The sequence below is a fragment of the Peromyscus maniculatus genome, chromosome 8 (assembly GCF_049852395.1).
Source record: "Peromyscus maniculatus bairdii isolate BWxNUB_F1_BW_parent chromosome 8, HU_Pman_BW_mat_3.1, whole genome shotgun sequence".
NCBI lineage: Eukaryota > Metazoa > Chordata > Mammalia > Rodentia > Cricetidae > Peromyscus > Peromyscus maniculatus.
Window position 1 is genome coordinate 105,931,225 of NC_134859.1, and position 23,975 is coordinate 105,955,199.

A 23,975-nucleotide genomic window follows, 5' to 3' on the forward strand; every position below is an offset into this window, starting at 1 on the left:
CCAGGACATCAGGTGCACATGTGGTGTATGTACATACATGCAGGCAAAATATTCATGCACATATATAAGTAAATGAATAAATGATAAATAAATAAATGTAAGAAGTAATTTTTAAAGAAGGGTGTGAAAGCAGCATGGCTGATGTGCACAGCAGAAGGACCCGCCCTCTGAATGTCTGTCCAAAGCCCTCACCACTGAGCAGACATGCACTCAGGAAAGCAAATCTGGGGAGGTAGCCTCGTAAGAAGCACCCACTCTCCTCCTCCGGGACCTTAGGGACTTGCCACAGGAAACTCCACTTGTTCTCTTCCTTTTTACACCCATCTAAATGCCATCCTGCTTCTGTGGCTACACGGCAGGAATCTACTTTAGCAATGGTTAAAAGGGCAATGCTCTTCCCTTTTGTTCCAAATAGGGAACATTAAGAGGGGGTTGGAAATGGGGACACTGGCTTTTCAGGGTTGTTCATTAAAAGCAGAGCTGATCTGATCCCTCAGGCCCTGCCCCTAAAGCTCTGCCCTAAGGCCTGCCTCAGGCCTATCACCCCATCCCCGGATTTAGGCCTGCACCCACACTCAGGGCATCTGATGATACACTTTAAAGCCTACAGGACAACGGGGAACCCAACCACATATGACTCCTCTGGCTCAAAGTGACTACAGCACACTTTCTAGATGGATGTAAAGATGGGTGAAGAACTAGCAGCCAATGATCACTGCTGGCCTGGTTAAGCAGTCTCACTCCGATACTATGATTATTCTAGTATTTTATTCTGTGTCCTCCTCTTCTGTCAAAGCTATTTCCCTTGGAGCTCAATACCAGGGCTAATGTGGATTCACCTCTTAAAAATAAAAAATAATAAAAAACTCCCAGTGGGCAGCTTACCCTGGCCTGGTATTGGCTCCTATTACCATCCCTCCAAGTCCTGCAATAAAGACAGCATATCCTTCTCACTCAGAAGTTGTACCCACAACAGAGTTTTTCAAGCAGCCTCATGGAAACTGCCCAGGGTGAGCTCTCTTTAGAGGTGAGACTTCAAGTGTGCTCAGTAAGCCAGGCGAGGGAAGTGAATGAGAGAGCCAGATTCCCTGGACTCATTCCTGGAGCACGGCCTCATCTCTGTCAGGTTTACTCTCGGCCCACACGAACCACACGATTCGCGGGGTCACCCTCGCCCTCTTTTGCCCCCTCCGGCCTGAGCACAGCAGCGGAGCTGAGGAAGGCGGAGACAGCAGGGAGACAGCAGGGAGACTGCCCCCTGGAGTTGCAGCTCCTGCCTCACAGCTCCACTGCTAACAGGGGGGCTGGCGGAAGATGAGGGAAATGCAACAGACACCAGGAGACTTCAGTCTCCACCCGGCGAAGAAAGAGGAAGCTTCTCCTTTGGCTACACTTCATTTAGGAAAAGCAAGAACCGGTGATGGCGGATGTTGACGGCATAACCCAGTGGATGCCTTTACTTGCCAGCCCAGCTTCACTGTGGTTCACAACTGCTCCTCAGATACAATGAACAGTCCACAAGCAGGAGCATCTACGGTTTTGTACAAAGCTCAAAGTAAAGCAAAGGCTGGCAGAAGCCTGGATGACTCTTGCTACCTCATTTAGAATCTCATAGTTACTCACTCTCTCTGCCTCCCTCCCTCTGACTGAGACACACAACACACCTCTTAATCTTACTCAGCACACCGAAGCTCTTTGAAAGAAACAGATAAAAACCAGACTCTAACTGCACCCCCCACAAAGGCCCAGTAAAGCTGTCCCTGTGGGGACACACAGATGAGTCCAAAGAGACCCTCAGAACCCACCCCACCTGCCTCAGACCACCTGGGTCTAATCTGGGGCCGGGACTCACCATCCTCCTCTTCTCCTTCCTTAAGAACCATTGTTTGGCTTCTCAGAGCAGGACAGGCTGGGCTCTGCCACAAAGGAGAGGCTGCTGCTAACTCACTAGCAAAGTACCAGGAGCAAAGTTTCCTGGGCCGTACTTGGGTGGAGCTAGGAACACCTACAGGAGCTGTCCAGCCACTAGGGCAGCTAGAGGCTGCTTCTGGACTACCAGAGGATCAGGGACCAATTAGCCTGCAGCCTATGCAGGCGTCACCACACTCTGTCACCACCCAGTTCCTGAAGTCAAGCTCAAGCACCTTCTAGCACGTTGCACAGCACTGAGTCACCACACAGCTCAGCAGGGCCCACCCTGTCTTCACTCAGCCCAGCAAGGGCACAGTAGCTGCGACTTTCCTCTTCACCTCCTCAGTCTTCCCAGGAACACAATCACCCAACCCTGTCATCTCCCAGAGAGGAAGCAATACGTTAACATCCACAAGACAATGACGAAGATGGCAATCACCACCACCACCACATGCTAGCATGTCCCAGCTAAGAAGCAGAAGGCAGGGCCTAGAGATGAGAAAATCAAGGGCCACACTCCCAATGTGAAGTCAATTTCAACCCCATTTTGATTTCTGCAATCTTAACTGACACTTAACAAGACCATACACAATGTTCACCTCCTAAATTAGGTGAGCAATGCATCTCCTTGTCCTTAAATGCCATTTCTTGTATTGAGGACTTCCAACTCTTTTCATCATGACTGTGGGGCTCGCAAGGTAGTCCAGTGGGTAAAAAGAGTTTGTCACACAGCCTGATGATCAAGTTGAACCCCAGAATGCACATAAAGGTGGGAGGAGACAACCAACTTACACAAGCTGTCTTCTCTAGATGGCATGCATAACGCCCCTACCCCAGCACAATAAGTAAATGTAAATAATAATGATAATAATAATAACAATAATAAAATAAGGAAGTCAAGTGGCGCACACTTTTAGTCCTAGCAGAGGCAGAGGCACGCAGATCTCTGAGTTAGAGGTCAACCTGGTCTACAGAGCAAGTTCCAGGACAGCTAGGGCTATACAGAGAAACCCTGTTTCAAAAAACCAAAGTAAGTAAGCAAAAATAAATAAATGAATGAATGAATAAATAAATAAATAAATAAATAAATAAATAAATAACAATAATAAATCAGGCAGTCAAATGGCTCCACAGGTAAAGTGCTGTTCTAGTTGTTAGGAACCTGCACAGTATTTGTCGCGATGCCTGTACTAACCACCCCTGTGGCCTAGCCAACAGTTGCTGCTTTTTGCTGACATCATCCCTAACGACTGAGTGATACTGAGCATTTTAAATATTTTGGCCATTTTTGTTGCTGGGTTTTAGGAGTTTTTGTTTGTTTGCTTGAGACAGACAGAGCTTCATCATATAGCCCAGACTGGCCTTGAACACACACACACACACACACACACACACACACACACACACACACACAGGCCTGTGAAGTGCTAGAATTACATACAAGCCTATTTCACCATGCCTGGCTCATCTGTGACCATTTGTATTGCTTCTTTCAAGAAAGGCCACTGGGCAGTGGTGGCACACGCCTTTAATCCCAGATCTCAGGAGGCAGAGACACGGGGGTCTCCGTGAGTTCAAAGCCAGCCTGGTCTACAGAGTGAGTTCCAGGACAGCCAGGGTGGTTACACAGAGAAACCTTGTCTTGAGAAACAAGAAAGAAAGAAAGAAAGAAAGAAAGAAAGAAAGAAAGAAAGAAAGAAAGAAGGAAGGAAGGAAGGAAGGAAGGAAGGAAGGAAGGAAGGAAGGAAGGAAGGAAGGAAGGAAGGAAGGAAGGAAGAAAAGAAAGCCTATTTCCATCTCTTGCTTTGTTTTTCTGTTGTCTTTCCATCTGTTTGTTTTAGACAGCCTCACGTAGTCCGGCTGGCCTCAAACTCCCTACATAACCGACAATGACCTCAACTTCTGACCTGCTCCACCCCTCAAGTGCTAAGGTGCAGGCATGCACCACCATGCCCAGCCACTGGCTTCTTTTTAATTAGGTGTCTTCTTCTATTTGGTTCCTTGTATATTCTGGATATTATATTCTACACAGTTTACAAATATTTTTTCAAAAGCTTTTTAGTTTGATAAACTCTCATTGGTCTGGTTTTGCCTTTGCTTGGGGATCTTATCCACAGTATCATTGTCTATAACACCTTACAGCACTGCCCTACTTTTTCTATTGGTTTTATAGTTTCTAATCTAATTCAAGTCTTTGGTGTTTTATGTGATGAGACAGTCAGATTTCATTCCCGGTTATATATGTGGATAGCCAGTTTTACTGGGACCAGCGTTGGCGCCTCTGTTGGAAGTCAGTCGGCTGCAGAATGTGACTTCTGGGCTCCTGCTTGTTTCCCTTCCGTGTGACTACAGCATGCTATTGGATGCTCTGCTTTGCAGCTGTTTGAAACCAGGTGTCAGGATGCCTCGGGCTGTGCTCCTTTTGCTCAGGATTGTACAGGCATAGGAGACTTTCTGTGAAAGTGACTACTGTTCTTCCTATCTTGAAGAAGGGCACCTTTATTTAATCCATTTATTCCAAAGCATGTATTCTAACAAGTAACACTAGTCTAGAATTAGAAAATTACCTCCTAAGGATGACAAGCCCAAAGTGGTCTCTAGCCTGAGTTGACAGACTGGTCCTCTGTTGCCCTGCAGACTGAGCCAAGTTGTTCCACCTTGCTAAAGGACTCCTGGGGACAAGAGCCCCCTGCTGTTCTGATGGTGACCACAGTGAAGCTGCATACTGCACCGGGTAATACTCCTTTTCTAGCTCCTGATGCATCACATCAGGATGTTCTTTTCTGCATGTTTTTCACAATGTTCAAGAAACATATTCATGAATGAATGCAGAAAATATTAGCAGGCAGTCTAACCCTTCCCCCAATGAGAATCACTGTAGGTTTGGCCTGGCATGCAACCTTTTGCATGCAATATACATTATGTTATACTGTCTCTCTCATGTCACACACATATATGTATACACACACCAGAAAGTTAGCAACTATTTTTGCATGCTGCTTATAAACACCTCGTTTTTACTTTGGTGTGTGTGTGTGTGTGTGTGTACGTACATATATGTGTGTTCACAGGTGTGTGCATCAAATACAACAGGTATTTCCTCAGTTGCTTCCCCCCCCCCCTTTTTTTTTTATTTGTATAGCCCCAGCTGGAACACACTATGTAGACCAGGTTGGCCTCAAACTCACAGAGATAGGCCTGCCTCTGCCTACCTAATGCTGGGACTAAAGGTGTGTGCACACCATGCCCAGCTCTTTACCTTACTTTTGGGACCGGGTCTCTCGCTGAACCCTCACTGGAGCTCATTGATTCAGTTAGACTGGCTGGCCAGAAAGATCCCTGCGTTCTGTACCGTTTAAAGACTGTTTGATGGTTCCTAACCCATATTTCAACCTTCTGGCCTTAGATCTGATTCCCAGATGATCCTGACTTGGGAGGGACAGGTCACTTCTGTTTCCTATGTCATAGCAGTGTGGCAGCACATGTCTGGTCTGTCCATACAGGCCCACACTGAACTGCACTGACAGGTGGGGACATTCCCAGTGCTGACCTCTGTACTGGCCTCACTGCCATCAAGCCTGTCTTTCCCTAAGTGTGAGAACACTTCCATTCTGTGAGCTGATATTACACCTTATGTTCTTTTTTCTGTTATCCTTCCTACTGGTTTGTAGGACTGAATACTGAATAGAATATTTACAACCTATAATGCAATCTGTCACTTGTTTTTAACTCCAGTTCTATCTTTAGTTTTACACACTTTTTAAAAAAATCAATCAAATCTATCATCTTTCCTTCCTACTGTTTCACCCAATAAGGGTCCCGGAGCACAGTGGGTGTGGGCTGTAGAGACATCAAGATCAAATGGACACAGCATTTCCATTGTGTGGAATGACAAAGACAGGGAAACATACAAAAGCAGAGTGGACACCACTCCTGGACATGTGCTCTGGGGCTCAGGACAGTGTCAAGTTCAGTGTGGGCAGGAAGGACTACAGGAGGTGAAGTCAGAGGGTGGAGGCCCTGGGAGGACTGTAGGGAGCCTTAGGCTGTTTTAAGGACTGCAGCTTCTGTTCTGGGTGAGATGAATGACCATGTTCTGGGCAGAGCAAAGACATTAACTTCCTTTGTGACAAGACCACCACAAGAACAGACTGCAGGCAACCAGGGCAGAAGCAGTGTGACCTGAGAAGCTGCTATGAAAGACGGGTCAAACTTCTGTTCCATTTATGTCTAAGGCAGTGCCAGGACCCATGGGTGGACTCCACATGAGGCATGGAGACATGAAGAGTCAAGGCTTAAGCAGAGGCCACAGGCTGGGTCTCCGCAGCTTCTGCCTCCCTGTCCTCTCTCTCAGCCCAGGAACCTTTACACCCCTGCTTCTTAGGATCTCAGAGCCCCATCCCTTCGGTTCCTGTGACTCCACATCCTCTGCAGCTCAGGACTTCGCATCCTTGTTCACTGTCACTGCCCCACAGCTCCTCACAGCCCTGTCCCTCAGCTCCTGGTTTTGGACCTTCACAACTTCCACCTCCATTAGCCAATAATCCATTCTTAGTACAATTTTCAAAAAGTGACTCAAAGTAGCTCCTATGACAGCTACCACCCCTTCTTGGGCTCCTCATGAGACTTCCTGGCAGTCCTGATGGGGAAAGTTCTGAGTCCTGGTTCCTGTGAGCCTGACAAAGCTGCCCTACAAACTTGAGTGCAGCAGAACCCCAGACCACACCACGATGCCCTCAGCTTGACTTCTGTTTTGCTAAAGCTAATGCAGCACTAACTCTGTTAACTAAAAAAGGAAATAAAGAAAGCCTTCTCAAATCCTTAAAACAGACATTACCTACCAAAGGCCCATGTCTGACTCAGAGGAAAGTGACTACATAATTTATCATCCTTACGAGGCAAGGCATGTGGTGTGCCCCTGTAATCCCAGCACTCAGGAGCCTCAGGCAGGGGGATCATGAGCTAGAGGCCTGCCTGAGCTACCTGTCTCAAAGACCATCTGTCTCAAAGTTTAAACAAACAAAAAGAAAATCCACAGTCCTGGTGGCACAGGCCTATAACAATAACTACTGAAAAGGTTGACACAGGAGGACTCCAAACTCAGGCCTAATGCCCATGCTACAAGGTACATTCAAGGCTGGACTAAGTAACTCATTGAAACTCTACCTAAACAGGAAGGGGAAAAGAGCACTCATCTAGCTTATGCCAGGTCTTATCCCTAACAATGCCCCAAACAAACAAAAAAACAAACAACACAATAATTTATCTTCCAAATTGGGACTTAGAACTTGAAAGCTGGCAATATTAAGAGTTTCAGCATCTACCCATGGGGCTGGAGAGTTGGCTTAGAGGTTAAAAGCATGGGCTGCTCTTCCAGAGGACCTGGGTTCAATTTCCAGTACCCACACAACAGCTCACAACTGTCTGTAACTCCCATTCCAGGGGCTCTGGCACCCTTATACACACATACATGCATATAAAATAAAAAATAATTAATTATTTTAAAAAAGTTACAGCAGTCTGCCTGAGCATGGTGACACACATCTTCAATCCCAGTATTTGGGAGGCAGAGTCAAATGGATCTGTATAAGTTCAAGGCCAGCCTGGTCTATACAGTGTGTTCCAGACAGCCAAGGCTGCATATAGAGACACTGTCTCAAAAGCAAAACAAAACTAGTTACAATACAAGCAGGAACAGGCTGGAGAGATGGTTCAGCAGTTAAGAGCACTGGCTGCTTTTCCAGAGGTCCTGAGTTCAATTCCCAGCACCCACATGGTGGCTCACAGCCATCTATAGTGGGATCTGATGCCCTCTTCTGGCATAAAGTTGTACATGCAGTTAGAGTACTTATATACATACATACATACATACATAAATACATAAATAAATAAATAAATCTTAAAAAAATTACAAGCAGAAACTATCCATTACACTAGAATATATAAACATACCACATAATGATACACTAGGCACATGTACAGCCAGTGTCAAATAGAGTCTTGTAGAAAAGTCACTATGCATTTGCCTGGAAGGGAGCTAGGGCAGCCCTACAGTGCCTTTGAAACTGTGGAAGAAGACAGTGGGAAACTACTCATATTATGTGTCAGGGCGTTCCTATGCAAGTTTGCTTTTAAAATAGATGTTATTATGCATATTTAAGGTATACACCATAATGTTCTGGAAGACATGCAGCTAATAAAAAGGTTGCTATGGTGGTGCAAGTTAACTAACACACCTGTCATCTTACGTATTTACCCTTCGTTCCCATGGCAGGAGCACAAGGCTTTACTCATCCTCTGTGCATCCCAGCACAGCACACTGCTTAGCTGTGCTTTCACAGCAAGCTGGAGCTCTCCTGACCTATCCCTCAAACACTGATGCAGGGGTCTAGAGTCAAGAGGTTTCGTATTTCCAAATAATTAAACATATTTAACACCCCCCCCCACAATGGGTAAGGTGAGAACATACAAACATGGGCCAATGACATGACACTAGATGTCATGAATATTTCTATGGTAGTCTGTGCTTCCACGACGTATTATTATTATTTTTAAGACAGGGTTTCTCTGTGTAGCCCTGGCTATCTTGGAACTCTGTAGACCAGGCTGGCCTCAGACCCAGAGATCCACCTGCCTCTCCTTCTTAAGTACTGGGATTAAAGGTGTGCATCACTACCACTCGGCTCCACTACCTTTTTTTTTTTTTTTTTTTTTTGGTTGGTTGGTTTTTCTAGACAAGGTTTCTCTGTGTAACAGTCCTGGCTGTCCTGGAACTAGCTCTGTAGAACAGGCCGGCCTTGAACTCACAGAGATCCACCTGCCTCTGCCTCCTAAATGCTGGGATTAAAGGCGTGCGGAACCACTGCCCGGCCCCACTACCATTCTTAATTCTCTGACTCTAGAACACTTCCTGCTTGCCTCAGAGGTTATGGTTTAGCTTTTCTACATGTCTACTGAGTATAATTACAGCTATATTTTTGGTGAAACCACTACTTAGCATCTAAAAAGAAATAAATATTGCTTACAAAATATCCTACAGATGGAATTACCAAGCGTCATGAACGGTCACTTTTTCCTTGTCCTGTGTCTGTCACTGGAAATTGTCAAACTCTACCGCAGCATAAACAGTAGTATCAACAGGGCCAAGTGTACTAAGCACTATGTTCAAAGCATTGTGTCTTCCAAAGAAGAAGTATAAAGGGGAGCATATTACTGAGACTCCAAAGCCTGCTCCCATTCCCAACAAGCCTCTCTGGCACCTGGCAACCCACAGGGTCCTCATGGCTGGTCAGAACAAGCCTTTATGAGGCAGAATTATAGCACTTTTATTATCAAAACAAAGAATCCAAGTTAATGAGATGTCAAAACAAATACAAACCTAATGCACACCTCTATGTTTTGTATTGCCTGCCCCTCCCCCCTCTTCAGGTTCTCACTCATCTAGGCTGGTTTTGAACTTGCAACCCAGGAAATTCAACTTCCTAAGTGCCAGGATTACAAGGGTGTGCCACCATAAGCATCTCCTGTTTAATTTTTTTTTTCTAAGAAGAGCAACTGACATTTGTAAGAAGAAAATAGACACAGAAAGATGTAATGTAAAATAAACAAAGATTGATCTTATTTATTCCCTTTGTGAAGAAAATCCATTATTGATGCCATAAAGTGTCCCAGAATGAGCACTGTATGGCTTGGGTTCCCTTTCTGCAAAGAGAACAGATGGCCCTGCCATGCCAGTCTCAGATCATGCCGGTCTCAGGTCCTCCTAGGGTGTAGTGATGCGAGCATCAGGAAGACCCCGCTCAAGTGACTCTCCAGAGGCAATGCAATAAGGCAGACAACTCACCAACGGAGCACATCCAGGGATGTTGGAAGATTCATCCTGAAGACTTCATTGACATGTTCCTGATTCGAGGGAGACACTTGCCTCCATGACAGAGAGCACACAGTATGATCCACAGGGGGATGACAAAGCTAAGGCTGAAATAATCTGCATACTACACTTCAACATTGTTGCTATGGTACCTTTAAATATCTTTTAAGTAAAGCAAACAAACTAATTAATTAATTAAAAAAATTAAAAAATTTGCCAGGCAGTGGTGGCGGGAGGTAGGCCAGGCGTATCTCTGTGAGCTTGAGGCCAGCCTGATCTGCAGAGTAAGATCAAAGACAGGCACCAAAACTACACAGAGAAACCCTGTCTCAAAGAAAACAAAAAAACAAAAAAACGAAACAAAAAAAGTTTAAAAAAAGAAAAAAGAAAAAACACTGTATCTGGAGACTCAATCTATGCTGCCCTCTGCTGGCTAAATGAATAAACTGTTACTAGCCATGACTCTTGGCCACCTTTAAATGTGTTCAGGGCAACTGTAATATAGGAAACACTCTTTGTCACTATATGGCGACTTTCAGCTTTACTCCTCCTTGGGGCTTTTCTTCCCCTCGATACTCTGAGACAGTATCTCACTATGTAGATCAGGCCAGCCTTGTAGTCACTGTTGCCTCTGCCTTCCAGTGCTGGCACAGGCTTACACCACCATGCCAGCCTTCCCTGCATCTTTAGGGTTACCCATTCTCCCACTGTCCCACAGGTGCCCCCTTCCCCAGGGCAACTTCAGTCACATGTACATCAAGTGCTCCCCACTGATTCAGCAAACACTGCTGAGCCGTCCAGTGCCATTCTGCCTGGCACTTTGTCCCCAAGTGCTTAAGTGTGAGGTTTACTGAAGGACACTGGTGGCAGGCAGCACTAAAACCAATCACCACAAAGCAGCTAAGGCTGGGTTCTGAGGCTGGGGAGCTCCAAGCTCCAGGAAGAAGACAAAGAAGATTTCCTCCCATGGGAACAGTGGAGCATTTGGAGAAGGAAACCAAAAAGAAAGACATTTGGAGTAAACCACGAACTTGGAGGCATCATCCGGCATTTCCTTTGGAGGTGATCTAGAGACAACCAAATGCTGCACAGAGTCACCATCTCCAAAGATCTACATTATCTCTGGGGTGAAGAGGCCTCTCACCAGCACGTCACCTCTCCTTGTCATTCTACTCTCTGAAAACAACTGTATGCCCAATCAGGACCAACCTCAGTTTCTTCTCAGGCAAGAAGCCTGCTCCAGAAATCGGGTTATAAGATGGAGGAAAGAGATGGAGGAAAGGCTAACTCAGAGACATGATAGAGCTCTGTCGTCAGGAAAGCAGATCGTCACACTACCAGGAGGGCTGGCAAGATCTGCTCCACCAGCTAAAAGACCAGAGGATGCAGTCTGAGTATCCACTGGGTAAGCTTGTTTTGTTGTTGTTTTGTTTTTGTTTTTGTTTTTGAGACAGGGTTTCTCTGTGCAGCCCTGGCTGTCCTGGAACTTGCTTTGTAAACCAGGCTGTCCTTGAACTCACAGAGTCTGGCTCTGCCTCCCAAGTGCTGGGATTAAAGACCACCACCACCTGACTATTCGTATCAGTTTGCAAAGAATACAGAAATACTTCTGCAGGTCTACATGACCTCTCTGAGATGTGACTGCAACAGAACAGGCACTCTCCAATCACCTCATCCTTGCCGTCACCACCATCTCTATAAGATGAAGTTGCTTCAGAGGAAAGGGAGGTGAGAGCACCTGTACTGGCCCAGCCTTGGGAGCGCTCCCACTGTGCTCTCCCCTGCACCTCACCCCTTCCCACTGTGCTCTCCCCTGCACCTCACCCCTTCACACAGGCTACCCCTGCACCTCACCCCCTCCCACCACACTCTCCCCTGCACCTCAGCCCCACCCACTACACTCTCCCCTGTACCTCACCCCATGGTACCACAGAGGCACAGTTTGCCTAAACTCTAAAACAATGGCAGTTCCTCTCTCTTAAAACCTCATAGACAGCAAGGAAGTTTTCTGAGAGGCTAAATGCCAATCTTTTTTTTAATCAAAATAAATTGCTTGTTAAATAAAGCATAGACATTAAATGAGTAGCCTGTGTTGTTTTATAAAACACAATGAGATATTTTTTAAACATTTCATTGAAGGCATTCTTTTCCATACTTCCTTCCTCTTATGTTAAAACTGCATAAGAAATACATGATGACTGTACTTCTATGGTACCAGGGCATGCAGAGTACATAAAACACAGAAGTAAAAAAACCTGAGCACACTTACAGCCCAGCAGGAAGGTTTCATCCATCCCTTGAGAATGGTCTCCAGACCATATTCTCTGAAATTCAACATCCACAAGGCTGCACTACATGTGCGTGCGTGTTTTATCCAGGGATGCACTTCACAGAAAAGTCCATTTGAATGTGTCCCCAAGCCACACTGGAGAGCATTCTCCAACAGTCAGATGCCTGCACCTGTGGGAATCTGAGGTAGAGATTCCGAGAGCTGAGTCAGCTCTTCACCCTGTCATCTGAAGAGAATGACCCACCTTCCCCTGTGATCACCTCCTACGTGACCCCAGCACAGTGACTGGTACCAGGCTATGACTCTACTGAGCTCTCACACCTTACCACCTTCCACATAAATGCCCTTTTGGTTCAAACCCAGAACACTCCACCCTAGTTACAATTTTTAACATTTAAATATTATTATTTGTCTTTCTTTGCTAAGACGGAGTCTCACATAACACAGGCCCGCCTCAGCTCACTATGGAACTGAGATGACTTTGAACTCCTGATCCTCCTCCACCTCCAAGTGAATACCACCATGAGAGGCTTCTGTCACATGCCACTGTCAAGTCTCTTCAGTCACTTGCAGCCCATGACAGTGCCTCAGTCCTCCATGTTTCAGGGCTTGTCACATGAGCAGACCAAACAGTTCCTCAGCTTTGGATCTGTCATGCTTTCTTTGAATTACACTGAGGTCACTGACTTAGACAAGAACACCATGAAGAATGAGGTTGGATCTGGGTCAGGGGTATGTGATGCCAATCAATCTTTCTGTCAGCATTGATGACCTTGAATACTGGAGCAAAGTGAGTATGCTGGGCTTCTGTGAGGTCACCCCTGTCCCCACCCCCAGCCACCAGACTAGTCTCTCACTGGAGAGACTTGCTCCTCAGCATCTTCTTCTGCCTGGTAATTTCAGTGCCAGTGTCCTCAAGATGGTTCTGTCATTCTGAACTCCAGGCTAGCTCATTTCGTTATTTGTCACACCAGGCCATGGCATCAACTATCTTGCCGAGGACTGTGGAATCTTGAATGGAGATGGTATTTGGCAACCAAGATTTGAGTTCTTGAGTGCACTGAGTGAACAACTGTGACTGCAAAGTGCTGCTCACACTCTTTCCGGAAGGCCACTCTGTCTCCTTCCCACTGTGTGATGTGAGCCTGTGCTGGGGTGCCAAACACACACGCACCATGTTCTACTGGCTGACATTTTACTGCTGATTGTAGGTATTCTGCATGTAGTTTGGAGAGTGATCCTTTGTGTCTGTGTGCTACACATACTTCCAACTCTACCACCTCTCTTAGCTTTCCCGGTAAGGGCTTTTGCTTTGCAAAGGTTCACTTACCGCCAGGCGGTGGTGGCGCACACCTTTAATCCCAGCACTTGGGAGGCAGAGGCAGGCAGATCTTTGTGAGTGCGAGGCCAGCCTGGTCTACAGAGCAAGATCCAGGAAAGGTGCAAAGCTACACAGAGAAACCCTGTCTTGAAAAAAATAAAAAATAAAAAATAAAAAAAAAATTCACTTACCTTTAGTCTAATCTGTCAAACTATTCTTTGACTTCTGGGTTTGGAGAAGAGTAACTCTCAAGGAATAGTGTTCCCAATAAAACTGAAAATATTCCAAAATTTACAACTCTCTCTATATATATTTGACCTAAACTCATCTGCACTTGATTAAGGTACAAAATGGCAAACTAATCTAAGTTTCTTTCTGAATAGTTAGCTATTATCAACATCTGCAGAAATGTCACTGGGATCAGCAAAAGCCCAAGAATCAACTAGGGTCCTGGGCCGCTACATACTCTCTTTGTACAGAAGCTGCCTGTTCTCTTCATATATGAGGTTTTTTCTCATCTATGAAGTATATTTTTTACACATCAGAGGCAGGTGTATGTATGGTCCATGCCTGTAGCTAAGGCAGAAGGACCTTGAATTTGAGGTCAGCCTGGGCTTATAGAGGGGGTTTATGAAACAAGGAAACTAAGAAGAGGGGGAGAAGGAGAGCAGAAGGGAAAACAGATAATAGGTTGAATTAATCTTTTTGTTTTGTTTTGTTTTGTTTTTCGAGACAGGGTTTCTGTGTAGCTTTGTGCCTTTCCTGGAACTCACTTGGTAGCCCAGGCTGGCCTTGAACTCACAGAGATCCACCTAGCTCTGTCTCCCGAGTGCTGGGATTAAAGTTGTGCGCCACCACTGCCCAGCTAGGTTAAATTAATCTTAAGACTATATTTTATTTAATTAAACTGTGGTAGTTTGAATGTAACTGGCCCCCATAAGCTCATAGGGAGTAGCACTACTAGGAGGTGTGGCTTTGTTGGAGTGGGTGTGGCCTTGATGGAGGAAGTGTGCTACTGTGGGGGTGGGCTTTAAGGTATGATATATGCTCAAGATACCACCCAGTGTTTCAGACCACTTCCTATTGCCTGCAAGATGCAGGACTCTCAGCTACTTCTCCGGTACTATGTCTGCCTACACACTGCCATGTCCCACCATGATGATAATGGACTGAACCTCTGAATTGTAAGTGAGCCACCCCAATTAAATGTTTCCTTTATAAGAGTTGCCATGGTCATGATGTTCCTTAACAGTGACAAAAACCCTAAGACACAAACATAGCTGAAACAGTATTTCAACATGTAACCAATGTGAAAATTATTAAGGTATTTGTGTGTGTTGTATACTGCAAGTGCCTAATAATATCTGTCACCCAAGAGAGGCACAGTAGACTACCTCATTGTTGTGGAATAATCTTTTTGTATACTGTGAATATGTGTCACTTGGATTGGTTTAATAAAAAGCTGAACGGCCAATAGCTAGGCAGGATTTTGGGGGCAGAGAGAACACTGGGAAGAAGGGTGGAGTCTCAAGGAGATGCCATGAGATGCAGAGGAAGGAGGTAACAAGCCATGAGCCACATGGCTCCACATAGATGAACAGAAATGGGCTAATTTAAGTAATAAGAGCTAGTTAGAAACAAGCCTAAGCTATCAGTCAAGCTTTCATAATTAATTATAAGTGTCTAGGTGGTTATTTGGGAGCTGGCAAGCAGGACAGAAAAATCTGCCTACCCCTAATTGATTTAGTTGTGTATGTTTTTGAAATATCATGTATGTACAGGTAGGAAAGTATTTAAAAAGCTGAATATCATCAGGCAGTGGTGGCGCACACCTTTAATCCCAGCACTCAGGAGGCAGAGGCAGGCGGATCTCTGTGAGTTAGAGGCCAGCCTGGTCTACAGAGTGAGTTCCAGCACAGCCAAGCTACAAAGAGAAGCCCTGTCTCAAAAAAAAAAAAAAAAAAAAACAAATAAATAAATAAATAAATAAATAAATAAATAAATAAATAAAGCTGAATGTCTGCATAATTATGATTGAGTAAAATCTCTTGGAAAGCCAAAATAAGAATTTCTTTTCTTTTCTTTTTTTTTTTTTTTTTTTTTTTTTTTTTTGGTTTTTCCGAGACAGGGTTTCTCTTGTGTAGCTTTGCGCCTTTCCTGGAACTCACTCTGTAGACCAGGCTGGCCTCGAACTCACAGAGATCCGCCTGCCTCTGCCTCCCGAATGCTGGGATTAAAGGCGTGCATCACCACTGCCTGGCCAAGAATTTCTTAGTACAATAAAGTTATCTATTACAATTTGTATTATTTTATACCACACACACATACACACATATATATTCTGTAGGACATTGGTACAAGCTTCCCCTTTAAGGCTGGAGAAAATGAAGGCGGCCCACCATCAGTGGCTTAATTTTCTACCCTAATTGCCCTTGGGCAGGAATTCCTGAGAGAATTAAGTGGCCAGTTACACAGGGCAGGAAGCCAGCGGAAGGACTGGGAAGGGGCAAGGAAAGCGTTGACCCTCAGTTGTTTTGACTGTCCGCACATGGGGAAAGAACCTCGTAGTAAAGTGTCAGACTTGTCACAGAGCTTAGCAAGGCTGCTGACCACAAATCCACACGTCTGCAGCTCAAGTGCCCAGTCAGGAGTTTTTCACAATGTGTAAAACTTTACAAGAAAAAAAAATCTAAAATTTATAGAAAGACTTTCTAAAGAAGCAGAGAGAAGCCATGCTCACACACAAAGGTTTCAGCACACTACAGGGTCAGCTTCCCTCAGTGAACTCCAGAGGTGTCAGTCACTCAGTTGTTTTAGGGATTTGGGGTATCACTGTGCTGGTACAGGACAACACAGGTCAGAAATCTCTCTCCAGAAAAAAACTCCTAACAGATGATGGGGCTGGCACAGGACCAGAAGAGATCCATTTCTGTACAAATGCTGCTGGGATGGAGCCCTGGTACTCACAGACAGGACTGCAAAGTGTTCCTGTAACATTCATAGCAACACTGGAAACCACCAACAAGTCCATCAAAAGTATAGCCAATGTTCCTAAATTGTGGTCTGTTACTTCTAGTTGGCAAACAAAAACACAGCATAGCAAGCCTCCTGAACATTATATTCACACACACACACACACACACACACACACACACACACACACACACACACACGTCAAAACAGAAGAATTTTTACTAAATACAAAACAACTGCAGATTCATGAAGGCATTTTCTAACAAGGAAACTCAAACACAAGCCTCCCACACACCCTTTGCTAAGGAACTTGTAGAGGACTTCTGAGAATGTCACTGACACCTAAAATAGAAAAGACAAGGGGTCTTCAGCTACTGAAGGTGATCCCACAGAGATGGTGGCATGGGGGTTACAGGACATGTCATCTCCTGGGGAACTGCTTGCCTGCAGGTGGAGCAGGCAGAAGACATGGTGGCTAGGCAGGAGGTGGAGAGGGTGAACTAAAATAAACAACAGGAGAACAAAACAAAAAAACCTGAGAGTTTGGAAGAAAACCAAGGAAATGACAAACTGATGCAATCAGCAGCTCCAGAAAAGGCTGTAGCGGACAGACAGACCGTGTGGCTCTGGTCACCTCCTGCTGTATTTGGGGAGGGGGAGTACTGAAGTGAGTATTGCACCATGCGAACATTTAACAATATTTTGAAAATTACTTTCACCTGAGAATTGTATCAGTGTTGAACATGCTTACAGCAACGTTTAAAACTGAGGGACTGGGGGAGAGTTCAGCCCTTAGTGCAGCAGCTGCTCTTCCCAGCACCAAATTCCCCTAAAAGAAAGCCCCATGCACACTCCTGCCACCCCCAGCTCTGGAAACCACCCACTGGCCTTTCTGTCTGGTCAGGTCTGCTGTGTACACGTGGCCTTTGGAGCCTGGCTCTGTCACTAATCTGTCTTCAAGACTCAGCCACTCTACACTTCCACCCTTCAGTAACCCTCATTAGACAGCACACGGCCCGTGTCTCCTTGCTGATGGGCACCCAGGCTATTTGCACTTTTTGGCTCTTCTGATTGGTACTGCTGTGCGTACTCATCCATGTCTCTACATGGTTCATGATCTTAAACTTTTGCATGCAGCACTTTAATCAGTGTTTTCTGCTTTTCTGGATCCTATCATCCTTCACAGTCCACTCCAGAGCCCTCTCTCAGCTGTCTGTCAACTGTGACCACAAAAAAGGAAACAGAGTGCTGGCCCAGATTTCTGAGCCTCACCTCTAAGCATTTTGATTTTATGACCTACAAGCACTGTTCTCCAGTGAACATGTCTGCTGAACAGCATCTATGTCTTAAGTACCACCCAGCAGACATGTCAAGTGTCCCATCAGGTTGGTGTAAGTACTGACCATCCCACCAGGGAAATGAACAGATGAGTTCAACAAGGCAGTTGCTATAGGAACACTTCCGGTCAAGACAGGGAAATCTGTTCTGTAGCAGGATTAAGGTAATACATTCCAACACTTGCAGTGCATTTTAAAAATAAAGCCCCTAGTTCCTAGAATGATCTTTTCAGTACTTTTGGTAGTTGGAGAATATAAGACACCAAAAGAGGAGGAGGAAGATTATTAACTTGTTCCATATTTTTCTCTCCATGGCTAAAGCAAATTCAGTTAGAAGGGTTTTTGTTTTGTTTTGGTTTGGTTTTGGTTTTTCCAGACAGGGTTTCTCTGTGTAGTTTTGGTGCCTGTTCTGGAACTCACTCTGTAAACCAGGCTGGCCTTGAACTCACAGAGATCCGTCCAGCTCAATTAGAAGTTTTAAGTCAAAATTTTTAGCCTTCACCAAAAGAATAAATCATGGTACAACTTTTTTTTTTTGGTGCTTTATTTATTTTGTGTTGTTTTCCCCTTTTTTTAATTAAGAAAAAATTTTCATTCATTTTATACACCAATCAAAGATCCCCCTCTTCCCTCCTCCTACCCACCCCCAGCTTCCCCTTCCCAACTCACCTCCCTCTCCCACCCACAAGAAGGCAAGGCCTCCCATGGGGAGGCACATCCAGTAGAGGCAAGTCCAAGCCCTTCCCCCTGCCTCAAGACATTTAAGCTCCCTTATGAAAGCAGCCTGCTGGCAGCTCAGAGCAGTATGGATGGGTGGGTGGGGTCCCCATGTCCCCTTCTTGTTTCTTCCCTTTTTTTCAGTCTAACTACACAGCCCCTTCTTTGTAAAACCACAAGACCAATGTTACAAAATGATGCACTCCACCCATCCTCCTAGTCAGCTGACAAGCTACCAGACCAGGAGCTGTGCCTACCACAATAACCCAGGAGCTCCAGTCAGTTCCACTGAGGTCAACTAGGCCAACAGCTCCTTGACGCTGGTCACAGACGTTAAAGGCCAGAGCTTTGCTTGGTCTAAGCTTTGCTTTAAAAGACAGGGCTGGCCGGGCGTTGGTGGCGCACGCCTTTAATCCCAGCACTCGGGAGGCAGAGGCAGGCAGATCTCTGTGAGTTCGAGGCCAGCCTGGGCTACCAAGTGAGCTCCAGGAAAGGCGCAAAGCTACACAGAGAAACCCTGTCTCGAAAAAAAAAAAAAAGAAAAAAAAAAAAAAGACAGGGCTGGTTCAAGGATAAAAAATAAAAACACCTCTAAATCTATTGTTTAAATGACTACTCATGAAGTGCTCCAGCATTTTACTTAGGCCATTGTTTAAATGCTTGTTTAAAACAAGTAATAGCAACAGGAACAAAAACCTGGGTCCAAAAATATCCCGCCAGGTTTAGAAGCAAATCAGAGATGCTACAGTTAGCCAAAGAAGCAAGTGCTACCCATGCACCGTCCCGTGCACTGTCCCAGCAGCACCATAACCCAGCATGCAGCTCTAGGACAATTTGGCGCTTGTTGGCAAGCCATTAAACATCAACAAAAATGTCGAAAAAGGTGACTCTATCAGGCCACAGAAAGACATCTGTGTATGGGTGACAGTTGAAATCTGTCACCTTGTTTCACACTGGCTCAAAATGGGCTCTTTGGGCAACCTGAACTCTTCACTGCTCTGTATCCACCCAGAATGGTCGAAGAGCCCCACCCTGCCTGATATCAAGACCCCGGGAGACAAAGAACACAGGGAGCACTTGTGGTTACCAATTATTTCATTCAAAAATTTAGAGAGCAGCCGGGCTCTGGTGGCATATGCCTTTAATCCCAGCGCACAGGAGGCAGAGGCAAGCGGATCTCTGTGAGTTCGAGGCCAGCCTGGTCTACAGAGTGAGTTCCAGGACTACACAGAGAAACACTGTTGAGGGGGGCAAAAAGTTTAGTGTGTGTGTGTGTGTGTGTGTGTGTGTGTGTGTGTGTGTGTGTGTGTGTTGTGGAGGTCAGAAGACAACTCTTGGGAAGTTATCTTGTCATTCTACCAGTTGGGTCCCGGGACTGAACTCAGGCTGTCAGTCTCAGCATTTTACCCAGTAAGCCTTCTTACCAGACCAGCCCATCAGTCATTTAATTCTAAAGAAATCTAGTTCAAAATTATATCTCTGGGAAAGAAACAGGGAGAAATTTGTATATTTGTAGTTTATTTCCCAGATGCCTGGATGCTAAGTGAAATGCCTTTACCTTCCTCACTAGTCATAAGGCTGATGGTTTGATTGACACTGTCTAATTTCTTGTTCTAAGTTCTAGTCAATTCAGAACTTGGGAGGGAAGGAGGAAACTATTGTTCTCTCTTGCTATCAGATAAGTATTTTGGTGTTGTAGTGCTGTAGAAAGAACCCAGGGCTTTATGAACCCTAGACAAGTGTTCTGTCACTACGCCACACCTCAAGCCCTTTTAGTTTGAAACTGGGTCTTACTACATAGCTCAGGCTGGCCTCAAACTCAAGATCGCCTGCCTCGACCTCTCTAGTTCTTAGACTAGAGGTGTGTCTCACCACATTCCGCTTCCTTAAAGTGTATGTTTCAAGTACAGGACACTGGGAGCCACCAAGAACTTGAGAATAAAGCTGGTGGACTCAAAGTGAGGGGTCAGATGACTACTAGCCCCCCTAGTTAATCAGCTTACAAACTGACCTAGCAGATCACAACATTAATTAAGTGGTAATAACAATTAGGACAGAAGACATAATGATGATCTGCCATATTGCAGTTATGAAAGGACCAATTTATCCAAAATTAAAATTAGTATAATTACTTAAATATAATTATTGCCATCCAATTCATCAGGGACACAAATCACTAGCTCTCAAAATAGTCTATAATTAAAAACTTAGTTCCAAAGCAGAAGATCATCGTGGACCTGGCAGTTCACACGCTAAATAATTCCCCTCAAATGAGTTCTCAATGAGTTTTAGAAAGAATCCCTGGAGGGCTGGGATAGAGCATGTTACAACAATTGTCCAGCATGCTTGAGACCCCAGGTTCTATCCCCAGAACCACAAAAACACATAGGCATACACACACACACACACACACACACACACACACACACACCTTTTTTTTTTTTTTTTTTTTTTTGGTTTTTCGAGACAGGGTTTCTCTGTGTAGCTTTGCGCCTCCTTTCCTGGAGCTCACTTGGTAGCCCAGGCTGGCCTCGAACTCACAGAGATCCGCCTGCCTCTGCCTCCCGAGTGCTGGGATTAAAGGCGTGCGCCACCACCGCCCGGCTGTTTGTTTGTTTTTTGAGACAGGGTTTCTGTGTAGTTTTTGGTGCCTGTCCTGGATCTTGCTCTGTAAACTAGGCTTGTCTTGAACTCACAGAGATCCGCCTGGCTCTGCCTTCCAAGTGATGGAATTAAAGGTGTGTGCCACTGCCGCCCGGCCACAAATTTTTTTAAAGGATTTATTTATTTAATGTGTATGAATGCTCTATCAAGTGTACGCAAGAGGGTTCAGATCCCACTATAGATGGTTATGAGTCACCATGTAGTTACTGAGAATTGAACTCAGAACCTCTAGAAGAATAGCCAGTGCTCTTAAGCACTAAGCCATCTCTCCAGCCTCACCCCCCACAACACTCTTTTTAAAGATTAATTATTGAGTAGCAACTGTGTGTAATCTGTAGGTCACCAAGGCCTCCTGATGACAGCAGGGAACCTATATTCCTCAGGTATGAGGGAGAGGCCAAAAGACCATCAAAAGATGTGCTGTGCTGTACCACAAATGTCATGGACACATAACTCCCAAGGGGTGATTTATTTTCTGGGGCTGAAGGATGCCCAGGTCTTCATGTCTGTCAGGCAAGTATTCTGCCACTAGGCTCCAGTGTTTCCCTACTAAACATGAAGCGATGATCTTAGTGGACTCACTCTATAAAATCTTTAACATCTATAAAAGATGCTTGTCAGACACAAAGGGCCCAAGAACGCTGACAAGGTAGGAAAAGTTAACCACAGGTCTGTGCTCAACAAACCCAGCAAAACTAGATGCAGATGAGTCATGGGGTAGAAAAGCAGACAACATGTCATCACGGTTTTAACTACTCAGAAACCCCCATCTGAGCTCCACAACTCCATATGCTGCTGATAAAACAGTCCCCTCTATGGACATCAGCAAACGTCCCCAGTAGTGGGGAGCACAAGAAGCCCTGAGTGTGTAAAGTCCTGAGTGAATGTGTGGAGTTGGTATAAGCTGGCCATACGAAGGACCATGCCACAGACCCATGGGACAATGGCAAAGCCTTCCCTCCCAGGCCAAGTGAAAATGCTGACAAAGTGTGCCAAAGTGTCCAGATGTTTACAGCCTGAAGAGTGCTCCCTACAGAGAGTGCTCCCACCTAGCTAAACCTGACTCCGTGTTCAGCTGAGTGCAACAGCTCCACCTCCTTGCTCAACTGTACATAATAGATATGCTGAGCTTCTAGGCAGCTAGGCGTCTCCATGAGGAACCCAGCACACCCAACCCCGGCTTTCTGTATGTCTGTGTGTGTGTGTGTTTGTCTTTTCTTCACTCCCTTGCCGCTCCAGTTACTCAAATCCCCGAGGCTGTGGAAGGACTCAGCACCTGTTCTTTTCTCTAGCTAGGATGCAGACTCTCTGGAGACTGTCCAGTCAGAGGCCTGTGAGGCACACCCATCACAATAGGTTGTGAAGCCCTGTCCTCTGAGCACAGCAGCTGTCATCTTCATCACAGCAACTGTGACTCCTGGCAAGAGGCCAAGATTGGCCTGCTGACCACTGATGTTCCCTCACCGAGGTCTATATCCCAGAGATCTGTATGTAACTCAACACTAGCTAGCATGGCCTCAGTCTTGGTAGGTGCTAAAGTAAGCAGAGAGTGGAAGGTTAACTGAAGGGAGGGTTCTTTCTATGCAGCCATGGGGAAAGTGTCCATGCTGGATAAGACTTCCTGAGTGGTGTGGCACTCTGGAGCCAGGCAATGCTCCTGTAAGCAACCCCTCACCCATGTTCTGTAAGTAAATCTGATAAGCTGCAGGTTCTCTAAGTTGAATGTTGGTGGATTTGTGTTCTGGTTTATCATCTGTGCTCTAGAAGGAGGGGGCAGACCTCTGCTGAAGTCACCCTGGGGAAAAGGTTCCATGACACTGTGTCTAAGAGATACCTGTTGAGTAAGTGAACTGAAAAATGACCTCAGTTAGGAAAGAGCTTGCCACTCAAAGATGAGGACCTGAGTTAGGTCCGGAACCCAGCAACAGCAGCACTGGAGCAGTGGAGACAGATTCCTGGAGTTCACTGTTCCGGTGAAGCTGGCTGGCCAATGAGCTCCAAGTTCAGGGAGAGACCTTGTCCCAAAATATGAGGTGAAGCTGGGTGTGGTGGCACATACCTTTAACTTTAGCATTTGGGAGCCAGAGGATCGGTTCTTTGTGTGTGACCCTTTAATGGAGTTCTTTGATGCCAACCTGACTTACATAACAAGCAAGGCCAGCCAGGGCCACAGAGTAAGACTGTGTCTCAAAACACAGCCAGGGCCACAGAGTAAGACTGTGTCACAAAACACAATAGCAACAACAACAAATGAGGTAGAAAAAAAAAACACAGAGGGAAAAATACCCAACACCAGCCTCTGGCCTTCACATTCATGCATCCACAGACACATCATACACACAACTTGGAAAAGAAACAGCTATAATTTTGACTGATAGAGACACAAAGTAAAATTTACAGGACAAAGTTCATTCCCACCAACACTGAGAGATTTAAAAAATATTTTTTAGGAACTACATCAAGGTAGTTCTCACGATAGATAGATAGATAGATAGATAGATAGATAGATAGATAGATAGATAGATAGAGATAGATATCTTTTAAAAGGGGCTCAGAGGTTAAGAGCACTATTCTTCCAAAGGACACAAGTTCAGTACACACACACACACACACACACACACACACACACACACACACTCTCTCACTCACAAACCTCACACACACACTCACACACCCTCTCTCACAAACACGTAAAAAATATGTATTTTTTAAAGAGCAAGCCACAATAAAACATTACACATTTCAAAAAAAGACTTGAGAGAGTGAACAGGTAGGAATAGCTACAAGAGAAAAACTGAAAGGTGGTCACACCCAACACTAACGGAGAGAGCTGCAGCTCACACACTCTTCTATTTTTGTTATGTTTGAATATTTCCATAATAATTTTTCAAA

General features: G+C 45.2%; 1 protein-coding gene across 2 annotated transcripts in view; it reads right to left on the reverse strand.

Moving 5' to 3' along the window:
- The window catches only part of Cyth1 (cytohesin 1), a 95,530-nt gene that overhangs the window by 54,202 nt on the left and 17,353 nt on the right, over nt 1-23,975 (reverse strand). Inside the window, exon 1 of one of the 2 annotated variants that reach the window (XM_042283191.2) lies at nt 1,853-1,995. The exons of the other annotated variant lie outside the window; for it this stretch is intronic. Within the exon in view, the coding sequence (XP_042139125.1) occupies nt 1,853-1,883 (31 nt within the window). The 5' untranslated portion in view covers nt 1,884-1,995. Of the gene's footprint in view, nt 1-1,852; nt 1,996-23,975 lie in introns of those variants that run through there. 2 annotated transcript variants of the gene reach the window in all.